The following is a 13,465-nucleotide window of genomic DNA, read 5'->3' on the forward strand; positions in this document are numbered from 1 at the left end:
TTAACTAGATTTTTGCGTCTGGAGTTTTAATTGCTTCGAGGTTAGCATTTGACTTCCACTGATCTTAATACGGTCTGGCCAGTCAATGTGAATTTGCACGCGTGGTATCGCTTAAAAATGAAGTCGTAAAAGTTTTGTTTGGGGGGAGGGGAGGCATGTCTTGTGTGCCCAGACAAAGCAGTTTTTCCTCAGCGTTCTTTCTCGAGACAATAACACATCTGTCAGGCATCATCCTTAGCAGATGACAAGTTTGCTGAAGGTGACACCCTCAACCTTTAGGTGATCAAGCTATGTTCATGTCAGCGGAACTTGCTCTTGTTTTTCGTTATTAGATTTGATTGTAGGCACAGAGAAAGAGAATAACGAGGGGACAAAAATTATTACTTATAGAGTTTAAGTAACACTTTAATGCAGACAGACACATAATTTATTATCAGACTTGAAAAGGTATTCACTTTTATTTTTTACACACATTCTGAATCTCAGAATGATATCGGTAACGAGTATAGAGTTACGAGAAATCTGTCTGAGAGAATATTCAAAGGAAAGAAAAGAAAAAAAGATGGGGTCCGATTCATGGAAAGGTGTAATTAGTATGGGGCGCGATAGCTGCCATCCGATTTTAAGAAAAAATGTCTCGTTGCCTATATAAAGTTCTCGAGCCCCAGGTAACTGCGTACTACTTGATATTTAGTAAAATAATGCATGCATACACAGAAAAAATGAGAGAGAGAGAGAGAATCTACGGGTTCCTCACATAGTATTGTAGACAGGTTCAGGTTTGGATTCCAGAAAATGAAAGCTAAAGCAAAAAAATTAGACCTGTTTGATGTAAGAAAATCGGTAATGTCATTTAAAAAAGGGAGATATGGTTGTAGGTGATGCTGAAAAGTGAACATCAATTACCCCAATAGCATCTGAGAAATTACCTTGCTCAAAACAGCTCAAAAATTCCACTCTGACTCTGTCTGCAAGTGTAGCGTTCCTGAGCAATATTTTTCCAGTCTTGTATTCGACATTGATACAGATCACTTTGCAGAGCCGGAGATGTTATTAATTCCCCAGTTGTCTTTCATGTGTAACAGGTGGTGTTAGTGAAAAATTGCAAATTGAATGAAGAAGAAAGATCATTTTCATAAAACATTTGAATTGCACCTTACTAATATTTAAAAACGGTTCGTTCCCTTCATTAATTTTTTTCTCTCTCCTCCTGCAGGTGGTTTGGCTGTTTGTGGGCTGGGTTCGGTCGCATCAAGACGGTCCCGCCCAAGATGACAGAGACAGGCGAGCGTACCAGAGAAGAAGGTGAGCAACAAAAGGGCTTGAAAGAAAGGAACCTAAATTGTCACAAGGATGCCCAGAACTATCTTGGTTTCACATAAGACAAAATTGTGAAAATTCAGTATAATCAGAACCTGAAGAAACATAGATATGCTATATCACTAACTGGAAAATGTAGAACTGCACTTCATCATATTCCTATAATAGTCACAGTTTGGGCATTAATTGTGGAAAATTATTGTATTATTGTATTGAGCAGATGTAGTTAGGCCTGTATTTATTTGTTTTAAAAGAAAAGTTGAGTCATAGTAATGCTAATTTTGAAAGGTGTTTGTTAATGGTATTGCTCCTTATTTCATGGTGATAATAATGGTACTAATTAAAGAATTCTTTTCCTCACAGGATGCTTGAGCGACTGGCCCTTCGAGGTTACGAGTCTCGAGAACGTGAGAGATTGGCCGCAGAGTTGTTGGCTAGACTTGAAAGCCACCACACCAGCACCAGTAGTCCATTATGGCGCCAACAGCCTGACCACCACCGGAGTCTCAGCAGACATAACAGCCAAATGTTTCAAGATGCTCCATATCTAGAGGTGGCCTCTTTCGATCAAGTTTACCCACAGCTTGAAGTCCTTAGGGAGGAAGAGGTTGAAACTCAGGTAGAGGAGGAGCCTGAATTTGCAAAAGTTTCCATGGAATTGGAGGAGACAAAAGATGTCCTCCGTCAGTTCCTCATCAGAGAGATTTTTCCTGATAAGACAAAAACACGACGGCACGTTGCCGAAGAAACACTAACCGAACAAACGACTCGACGTTCCACCCGTGAGGAGCGGAAAAAACTGAAAGAGGAGAAGAGGAGGAAAAAGGAAGAGAAGAAGAAAAAAAGAGCAAATAAAAAGAATAAAAAAAGAAAGCAGGAGCGGGAGTTTGAGTCATACCTGAGAAACCAGAATATTAGCATCCATGAAGTTGATGGGGAACATTTCTTCGACTGTTGTCCCTCAAAGTTGATTGTGGTACAGAAGGCTGTAGGGAAAGCTTCTAATAACCGCGCTGTGGAAATTATGGAGACCCAGGACACATTTTATGAACGTGTCTGTCTAGACGAGGTGGTTGATAAGGAGTGTATCTTCCCTGCTCGCTCTCTGAAGAAGGGAGTGGTCACAAGATGTGCCCAGGAGTGGTCTTATTCACAGGCATTTAGTCGCCCCTATGACAGTCTGGAGGAATTCAAAGTGAGCCACATCCAGGTACGTTCAGGATGCTCCTGCCAAGTTAGTCTCACTCACAAGAAAAAGCGGAAAAGGAAAAGATGAGAATTAATGGACCTGGGCCAACGCATGAGTTTGCCGGCCCCTTAGAAGGTCACCTCACTTGCTATGAGAGTAGGGTGGAACTCAGTTCTGGAAAAAAGTAATGTTGTGAGTTCGCCCACAAGAAAGTCCCCATTCTAAACTCTTGTTGGTATTATGAAAACTTTGTGTCTTCTGATCCACTTTGACACTTAGTGTTTGGGAACAAGAAACATTTACAGAAACATAATATATAATGGTTAATGATAATTATTGTAGTGTTTGATTTCCATACTAAGACATTTGCACTAAGTGTTTTATATTTGCAGTTTGTAGCCATTTTCAAGTCTGAAGCTGCAACAGCAGTGTCGGCAGCAGCTGCTGTTGCAGCAGTGATTAATACATGGCAAAGTTTGTCCGTGTAGTCGCCTTCATTATACGATGATGATGATAAACGGCTACATAGACGACGACATCAATGTGAGTGTAGTGGCTCCCGAGCGTCCCAGCAGATGTCGCCAACGAGGCTGGTGAAATATACAGTAGTAGTTCCCGAGCGTCTCAGAAGTTGTTTATAAGAGGCTCACGGAGTGTAGTAGTAACCAAGACTTTCAAAAGCAAAATATCGCCTAGAAACTTTCGAAGCCTCGTAGTTCGTGAGCATCCCCAAGTATGTCACAAAGAGGCTCATGGAACCAGTGTCCACAGTGGCGCATTGGCCAGGCGACGGCCCTGACTTGGCCTACCCACGTAGCATAATTACCTCAGTGCTTCGCGCGTTTTAGATTATATTGTAAACAAAACACTAAAAGTAAGCGAAAAACGCGTGATGTACCTTTCGACGTGCCGGTTCGCCCGGTGAAAAGATAATCAACAGCTAACACACTCATTTTCCCAACTTCTCTTCTTCTCCTTCTTATTCTCTTCGACTTTGTCAAACGAAAGAAGAGAAAATAGAAATTTGCATTTCAAATTGATGAATCTAATTGAATCTCATATTTGTCAGATCTTGTATTTATTATTATTGTTATCATTATTATTATGATTAATATTTTAGCATTATTTAGCTTCTCTTCATCTCACACGAATCCCTCTGTTCACTAATTATTGTACATAGAATTGGTGTGTATATTTTGAGTTTGACATGACAAATAAGCGATTCTTGTCTATTATTTTATGTATGATATAAAGGTTATATTTTTCTTTACTTTCATGTATAAAAAAAATAAATTCAAATATTACTTTTCTAATCAGTGGCACAGGGAATGTTAATCCTATACTGCCCTTACTCCATCCTCCGCTGTTCGAATTCTACATCCTGTTCCTTCATCCCTCAAGTGGGACCCATATTCTTTTCCTCACTGCCTAATGCCTACCATCTCAGTCTCGACTCCTTCCCGTTCCCTCTCACCCCCTTCCTGTCCCTTCCCTCCCTCCCTTCCACTGCCTGAGAATTCTTAGTGGCCAAAGAGAGGGTCTGTTGTTTTGTACCTTCTTGTATTTCATACGCAAAACAATGACTTCACGGATGATTGATTTTTATCATTTCCGCAAAATCATGGAATCTTAACCTGTTAACGTTTCTTTGTCGGCACCCTATACCTTCGCCGTAAATAGCGTTCATCTTCTTTTTATGATAGACAAAGAGAAAACTAGCTAAATGAAAATATAAGAATTGATGGATCTGAGCCAACGCACGAGTTTGCCGGCCCAGTTGAAGGTCACCTCAGATGTTATCGTATGAGAATCGGGTAAGACTCTGTTCTAGAAAAAAAAAAAAATCTCGAGAGTTTACCCACAAGAATGGCTCAAGTCATCATTCTAAACTTTCTCTGATGTTCTGAGAAGTTTGTGTCTTCTGGTCCATTTAGAACATTTGTTAGTGTGTGATTTGATGCAACACGACAAGGTACTTCTTTTCGATTGAACGGTGAATTCAAGGCCAGTCGCGAACACCTATATAAAAATTGACGTTGTCTGACTAATGACCAAGAGGAGCAAACGCGATTTCAGCGTAAAAGAAAAAATATTAATAAAATAATTAATATTCTGCCCACTTCCTAACAAACAGTCCCGGTGCATTTATATATACCAAAGTTTCTGTAGAGATCTTACAAGCGTTCATTGTTTCCTCCACTCATAGTTGAGGATGCATTTGATTCTATTACTTGTACTCGATGAATAGTTCCGTGTCTTCTTGAGCTCTGATTTCCAGCCTTCTTCCAGTTGCGAGGAATTGTTATCCCCAGTCATAAATAGGAAGGAAAAATTGTACTCCTGTCTGTAACTGCTTTGTCTTCACTTATAACCTGAAGACTATGGCTTGCAGTTTCTAAAAGAAAAATAAAGTCTTTTGATGTCGTTATAGAAAAAAGTCGAAAATCACATAAAGTGGGTGGGGGGGCTTATGATGTTCAAGTTTGTATTGCTTCTCGTCCGTTTTATTCTTTGGGTTTTGACTAAATTTAATTCAAGGTCTTAAATTACTCTATTTCCAGTCATTATAATTGTTATGCCTGACTTCCAGTGACTGTAAATTCTCCCCAAACATCGTAAGGCAGTCAAAACAGGACAATATCAGCCTTAATAAGGAGTTTTAACATTCATATGTCACTGGGAATTGTTGTTAATGAGTCTGATATTTGAAAGCTTCATTGACTACGTTACAAAATTATAATATACCAAATATAGAACTTATGAGAGCAATGGAATTTATATTTGATTTTCGTAACTTTTCTGTACATAAATCAGAAGTACATCAACAGAGACTCACACAAAATATGAAGGTAAAACTAGAATAACCTCTTTACCAAATATCTGTAGACATATTCTTTAAATTCTCCACCAAATGATAAAAAAAAGGAGAAATCCTGCAATGTCTTCAGGATATCTAGTTCATGAAAACCACTTTCATGTGCCCTTCAAGCCCAACAGTATTCCTTTTCGAAAAACACCTTGTTTACCTAACTTAAAACTGCAACTTATTCTGGTCCAAATTGTTCCCTTCGTATTGTATAAACCTGTTTTGTTAACACTATTTTTAAGTATTATTTTCCTTTTTTTATTTTTCATTTTATTTTCCATGTGATTCATAACTGTTTTACAGTATTTTTTTTTTTTTTTCATTTTTTATAGAAAGTTTTATCCTATGTGAAATGTGTCAAATATGTGTATAATCAATGTTCATGTGCCATCTAATGATATTTTAGAACGTCATTTGTAAATTGTTTTGAGTAACGATCTTTATTATTATTATTATTATTATTATTATTATTATTATTATTATTATTATTAACCTAATGTGTTCTGTTTGTGAGTTCGTATCGTTGCAATGTCCTATGTAAGTTGTGCAAGGGAAATCCACACATGTTATTTATATTTTTTCTTTATTATTATTATTATTATTATTATTATTATTATTATTATTATTATTATTATTATTATTTCATGGCAAATTTTGAGTCTCCAGAAAACAAACTATTATCATTATTATTATTATTATTATTATTATTATTATTATTATTATTATTATATCATAATTTTTACTGAGTATCAAAAGAGAATGATTATTATTAAGACTGTAATAGCATGGTAAAACTGTATGGATTCCTTGTAATGTTATTTGTATGTGACCTTGGTTATTTGTTCTTTACGTATGTATAACTTCCCTCAAGGGCCCCTGTGCCTCGTGTTTATATATTCCACTCAGAAAAAAAAGAGATCATTATTATCCCAGAACATCCCTATTCTAGGAAAAACAAAACTTTCCGGGTCCATTTTTATAAACTTGAAACAAACCATACAAGTTCATTTCAGGGTATTTTAGATTATCTCTCATTGTAACACAAAGCAGCTTCCGAGATTCTGTTTGAGTTCGTTCGTCGATATACACACCACAGAATAAATTGATGAGATTCAGGCTTTTCCCCTTTATTTATATTTTGTATGTTGAGTCGGTGTTTTCCTCGTTGAGGCTCGAATAGAATTTCGGAATTTGCTTTCTCGTAGAATACCCCGCCCAGAGTCATAACCTCTGATTACTGGCCAAAGCAGTTGACAGCACCGTAATTCGTCTCATCTAATTTACGAAAGTTGAGTGTTGAAAAGCATTGATTGTGTATTGCAGAATTATAGGATGCGCAGGTCTTCAGAGAAGCTACAAATGGTTGTATTAATGTACTTCATTCATATTAGAAAGTATTTTTTGTAGGTACGATAATCTTGTTAACCGTGTATGATATAACCTTGTGAGTCATGGCGTCGCATCAGTAAGCGGCATATTTACTTGTGGCAATCTAGCCTGAAAACGATGACTATCAATGTACCAATTGGTTTCGATAAATGACAGTTTACAAACCTCTCACCGTTGTCCAAAGGGGAATAAAAATAAAGATTATGTAACTAACCAACCTACGTACCCTTTTAGATAGGCAAAAAGAGAGATTTGAAATGGAGTCATGAACCAGCGAAAACCATCCGCTGTGCTAAAAATTTTGTTTTTTCTCATTCACTGAAACAGCTTCAGACCTTAAAACTGCTGTCTTTGCTGGCCTTGGAATCATTCCGTATCTTCTCAAGCGAGTGAAATCATAATCATTTAATGCCAGCCCCTAAAGGAATCTGAAGTTTGTGTAAGGATATTACTCATTGCCAGATGGAAAAGCCAGTAAATAAAATATTATAAAGCTGTGTTTTAGTGTTTTTATTCTTTTCCTTTATTCCAAATTTGTTTCAATCATAAACAAGATCAAAGTACTTATCAAAAGACTGTTCAAAAAAATTATTTGAATATAATTTTCAATAAGGTCAAGTCAAATGAAAAGGTTTCATGTCTAAACCTCTAGCTAAATAGTACGGATCCCCCCCCCTCTCTCTCTCTCTCTCTCTCTCTCTCTCTCTCTCTCTCTCTCTCTCTCTCTCAACCGGAAAGGAAACAGCACAAGGTAAACAGATGTTAATAAGGAGGAATGTGAAAGGCCGAGTAACATCTTCTTGCCCATTCCAAGGCCTGGGGAAATCTTGTCTTTTCTCTAAATCCTTTCTTTCCTCTAAATCCTTCCTTTCCCCAAGATCCACTCAAAATAAAGGAGAAATCAGAACGTCCATTTTGCAAAATGAATCTCGCAGTCATAACCTATAAAATGGAAATTTAAAAATGAAATAAAAGAGCCAAGGATAATAACTACAGATCATAAAGAGTAAACGGTGGCAAATTAAGGAAAAATATATTAAATAAGAGTCATATACAAATAAGTCAGTCTGTTATGACATGAGACAGAGATAATTTATTTAACAAATTTGATAAGAAGCTTCGCTTTCTAGATACTCTTCAACTTTCCGTCATTCAGAAAAGTTGTTTCGTAAACACAGTTTCTTGGCAGAAATGGTCTGCTTTACCTGTAACCCCTCCACTGCGTTAATTCCTCACCCAGGTGGACAGACTTCCTCCCTTCGCCTTTGCTATTGAGTGTAAGAAAGTGCCTTCAAGTAACACCTATGCAATGTGTTTACGAAATGCAAGTTTCATGGGGACAGGTAAAATGTCTAGTAGTAATTTATAAAACTATTTTTTGCACTTGTTTCCACACACACCGGTTCTCTTCCCCTTCCCCAACCCCCCGCCCCCCAACCCCCAGATCACCCTGGAAAAATCGAGGTTAACGTCCCTTGAAAGGGACAACCGTTAGTGTTAGTTACCAGCAGTCAGTTGTCATCAGTAAGTGTTGATGTAAACTTCTCTGTGGTTCCTGTCTGTGCCATTTTCAAAGCAGTACGTTTTCACTAGAAGTGGGATGGATTTTATTCTGCAACAGAGAACGAACTTCGTCAGAGACTACCAGACGCAAAGGAATGAAAACGAGGTAATTTTGTGTCCAAATTCTTTAAGCCTTCTTCGTAATTTGGAGGAGGTCCACACAACCCAGCTTGATATTGGGTAACTATCCTTTCATATAAAGTTAGTAGATGGTAATCAAGTAATGAGCCCACTTGGATCACATGCTGAATCCATATTGTTAATATGGTGGTTGCATAATTATGATAGGTTTTTAGTGGTTTGTTCCTACTGAGTAAGGCACAGCAGGTTTTTTTTTTTTATGTAATGTATGTTGTGGCTCATGATCTTCATTCGTTTTAGTACACTGGCCCATTGCCAGTATATTTCTCAAAAGGCATACGCCAGTTAGCCTGACTTTGGATATATCCAAGTAGATGTGATTCCTGTGGGAAAAAATATATGTTGCTCCTTTTTATAAAATGAACGTTCCCTTTGTCATCATGATGTAAACCTTGTTGGGGTTTGAGATTCCTCCAAATGCTATAATACTCACCGTGCCGCAGATGAGGATAATGTCCAGTTTTTCCCGATCATAACTTGAGAGCGTGGCTAGTTTGTCTAGCTGGGTGACATGCTTGTTAATGTAAGCAATCAAGGAAAGTTAATTTACTTTTAAATTTGTTGCATAAGGTATTTTGTCAATGCTCGCACTTTTAACTACGATGTGGTTCCTTTTTCTATATGCAAAGAAGCTATGTTGTTATTTCCCACCGATTTCATATGAAAAGAAGAGGTGTGAGAAATATTCTACATGTGTTAGATCCTATTGCTTAATTTAAAAAATACTCAAAACTAATACATTTAATATCAAGCTCATCTTGGACCGGCTTCATATTAAGTAGATCTAAGTACTAGCTTCGCGGCGGCGATTTCCTTCTAGCTTGATTTTTTCTACAGTTTTTTGGTTCCTAATTATAGATTTATCTTCAATTTTTGTCGCACGAATGTAATTAACCTGTAATTAACCCCTGAAGTCCATCCAACAAGGGGTTTCCATACGTGATCTTCACAAGACAGAACACGGGTGCGTCTGTTTGGAACGGTTTATATCCCGTCCGGCAAGTGCAATAACTTGTTAACGTATGGGTAACTCCCCCGGGCCAGTACTAAACACGGCGAAGGGACATTCCATCCCCACGATGCCAGTACTAAACACGGCGAAATGCATTTAACTCCCTCCTTTTGGCGAATGGCTCCCTCTCGTTTTTCCCCATCCAAAGGGCGCCTCCCCAACGTAAACGTGTCCGCTCCATTTCTGTGTTCTCCCCCACCCAAAACTCTGAATTCCCAGTCGCCATTTATTGTTGAGTAGAGTCAAATAACAGGGCAAATAAACAGTTGGCCGACAACAAACAAATAAAATCAGTTTCTAAAAACAGCCATTATCATGAAGCCCTAAAATCTGTGTCGTGTCTAAAAAAGTCCAGATTCAACTAAATGCAGTTCCCAAACAACGCTCGGAGCTAGTACTCACCTGCAAGGTAATTAAAACCTTTCTAGTACAGGCCTAGTTACTCAGAACGGCCAGAAATGTTCCATGAAGAACCAACTTGAGCTGCAATGTATGGAATAAGAAGGTAACTTGCGCGCACACACTGTTAAAATCGAATAATATTTGAAGGTGTTTTGTTTTTGAAAATCGTAAGGCAGTAGGACTAACGAAGTGACCTGTGCATTGCAGTCTGTCAGAATCAGAGCTGAAAGAGCATGCCCTGACTAGAAAAGACTGCGGTAAAATGTTATGTCCATTTGTAGCTTTATGACTTAGACCTTCACCATTATAGAACTCGATATGGTTCAGAAGTAAAAAGTCACAGGGATGTCAATTTCTGGTCATAAAAATCCTCCTGTTCCCGTGCAACTTGACTTTCCTTAGTGGTCGTATCTGCCCGAAGTCAATGCGTACGCAGTCTGCTTGTACAAAGAGAAATTGATTGCTTCGACTCTCCAACCTCCGAATTTAATCCATATTTGTTTCCCCATAGGTGTCGTGAACACCAGACGTCTTGAATGGGGAGAAATAACATCAAATCGAAGGGGAATTTGTCAGCATCATCGCGCTCAATGCTAAATGAAGGCCTGCACTTGGTTCTCATAATTTTCCAACCTCAAATAAGGCTTTTAAATATTTTATTAAATTGACACATTTAAATAATTTTACAAATTGACACATTCCACTAAAGAATTGCCATTTTCTATGATGGTTAGAAGAGTAGTCTCAAAATCTTGGATACAAGAACCGCTGCAACTAATCACCAATATAAATGTAAAAAAACTCGTTAGTTATAAACTATAAACAATTGTGTGGTGTGAAAACAAGGAGTGCAAGGGCAACCTTTTATGTCATGTCAATAAAACCTTTTAGTACATGGGAAAAATAAGAAAATCAGTTGCCAGACATCAGTAGTTTTATACTAGTTTAGAGTATAAAGACTTTCCTACTCCCTGACTCGGGCAGCTGCTTAAATAAATTTTAATAGTTTTTATGAGAACCATAAAAAAATCTTAGGGTGACTGCAATTAATATTTCATAATCTCCCAATGGCTTTTTTACATTCCCTGTTAATCTTATGCGGGTGTTACCTTTTGTTAAAATTTGCCGGTATTGGAGGCGTTAACTGGATTAAATTGATAGAAAATTAAAGTACTTTAGAGCAATCAAATAACAAATCTTACAGCTGTTAATACCATTGTAACACAAGAAAACTCCCAATAATCAGTTATTAGTAACAATGGACCACAACCTAGTGCTGGTGGTGCATTCTGAGTTGTTAGCCCCAGGCTTAGTAGAATATGTGCATTCCAAGTGTTGTATAGAATTTCACGGCTGAACCGTGATATACTGTATGTAATTTTAACTTGAAAATTCAGTTTAAAGGTGAGCAAGATAGGCTGCTGGCTAGCACCCCTACTAATATTTAAGCTGTCTTTAACCGTTGATTTTACCAAAAATGCAAAGAAACCGCAAACACATTTAAAACCGATCGCAGTTGTTGCTATACCGATATACAAAGTTGTTCAACGTTTGACATTTTGCCAAGGACAGTAATTGGCTCAGAAACTATGCAAATTTTATTGTAACAGGTTAATGTCTGTTTTCAGTGGATTAATGGCTGCAGTGTAAGAAATTTAGACGATACAAATCTTCCATTGGTACATAGCGATATACTCGTATAGTACTCAGCTCTGTCAGACTATACCAAATTCGAAATTTTTCTGCCTAAACGTCCACACTTTGTGTTGCATTTGACAGAGTAAGAATTTTCCATTTATTTATATTTTATTTATATAATTTTGATAATTTTATAGTAACTGCAGCCATATTACACACCACCCCCATTTCCCTATCGAGATAGTAAACTCCCGGCCAGTCGCACGTTTCTCTCAACAAAATGATACACCATGATACAAGTAACTTACAAAATATATCAAAAAGTTTGTTTCGCAACATGTAAAATGCACGACGAAGTAAAGGAACTAATACATACAATAAACATTTTTAACATCTCATTCAGCAGTGAAAGTATTATACTGAATTTATAGATATGGATGTTGAGGGGTGTGGAAATGTATGGGAACTGCTTATTTATATTAGGTAGGTATGATCGTTGATTTTTTTAATTTTTTTTTGGGATGGGTACCGCTTACATAGCCTTCCCAACTCCCCGGAAGAGTTTAATTCTGCCATTTGGTAACTACTAAATTCTGCTTTTGCAACTTTTTGCTCTTTCTGAAGCGTAATCAAGTCCTTGAAGATTTCAGTGAACGAACGGATTATGAAATTTAAGCTATATTAGCCAAGCATTGGGACAATCACCCATTTAATGCTTAAGACATCAGAAAGGAGTCGGGAATGGGTGAACACCAAGATAAGGAGATCTAGAAAATTAATCCAGAAGATAAATGAGATAAAGTAAGAAACTCTCAAAGGAAAACGGGGAGAAAACTTCAGTTTCATTACCAGATGCTTGAGACTGAACAGTAACAGGAAATAAAGGAAGTAGGGAATGGTACAAGTATATCTATACCAAAATAAAGTATGACTATACCAAAATATTCATTACTTATGGAAGGTCGGTAAGAGTGTGCACGGTATGTTTTATTGAAATATAACTCTAGCATCTCTTCAGTCCCTATCAGCTAAGGACTGAAGGGATGCTGCAGTTACATTTCAATCAGGACCAACTTATAAGTGGGTCCTGATTTCAATAAAACACACCGTGCACCACGTAAGGTGCACGGCATGTTTTCCTTGCCGACCTTCCATAAGTAATGAGTATTTTGGTATCGTTATACTTTTACCAGCATGGTGGAAGCAAAAGTTCAAATTTAAGGGTTCCTGCCCGTGTGAACATTAATGGTAATGATAATGTCATACCACGTAGCCCAGTCAGTAACAAACATTTTTCCACAAGATAATGTAATATTCCATTGATATCTTTCTATTGAAAACTAGTCTTGAGTTTACCTAAGCAATAATGGCGTGTTTTAGGCCTCCAATAAGAAAAAATTTCAGAGATGCGTTCTTAAAAATCAGAAAGCCAACGAAATTGGAGATTATATCGTCTTGGTGTGTGTCATACGTGAATAACTGACCCATACGTGAATAACAATGTTACTGAACTGCAATATGATGATTTTCTCTTCCTGCAGGCTGTTGGGCTGTTGTTGGCCAGTTTCCCAGTCCTGGGAACTGGATAATAGTTTCATCTGACACAGTCGAGACATAGAAGAAGGCTTTTGTTTGACCACAATTTTAGCAAAGAATCTGTTGTACACTTCTAGTAATTTATTTGGTTTTATGACAGTAGCTCATTTTTGGAGCAACTGATTCGGAAGAAATTCTATTTAATCAAATGTTCGAAATTTTAATATTTACTCCTGGCGTTGATAACTGCAACGTTCCTTGAGATTTTGACCTTCGTAGGAGGTAGTACCTATATACCCATACGTGGTGCTCTATATATATGTATGTATATATATATATATATATATATATATATATATATATATATATATATATATATATATATATATATATATATATATATATATAT

At 37.2% G+C, this 13,465-nt stretch overlaps 1 protein-coding gene across 6 annotated transcripts in view; it reads left to right on the plus strand.

Annotated features, from left to right (window-relative positions):
* LOC136829385 (DNA ligase 1-like) overlaps window positions 1–7,263 on the plus strand; it is a 658,152-nt gene extending 650,889 nt beyond the window's left edge. For all 6 annotated transcript variants that reach the window (XM_067087866.1, XM_067087863.1, XM_067087867.1 and 3 more), the window contains 2 exons: window positions 1,217–1,305; window positions 1,684–7,263. In XM_067087866.1, coding sequence (XP_066943967.1) covers window positions 1,217–1,305; window positions 1,684–2,596 — 1,002 coding nt within the window. In that variant the 3' untranslated portion in view covers window positions 2,597–7,263. The remainder of the gene's footprint in view (window positions 1–1,216; window positions 1,306–1,683) is intronic.
* The last annotated feature ends 6,202 nt before the right edge of the window (window positions 7,264–13,465 follow it).

This window comes from Macrobrachium rosenbergii, chromosome 44 (genome assembly GCF_040412425.1).
Source record: "Macrobrachium rosenbergii isolate ZJJX-2024 chromosome 44, ASM4041242v1, whole genome shotgun sequence".
NCBI classification, from domain to species: Eukaryota; Metazoa; Arthropoda; class Malacostraca; order Decapoda; family Palaemonidae; genus Macrobrachium; species Macrobrachium rosenbergii.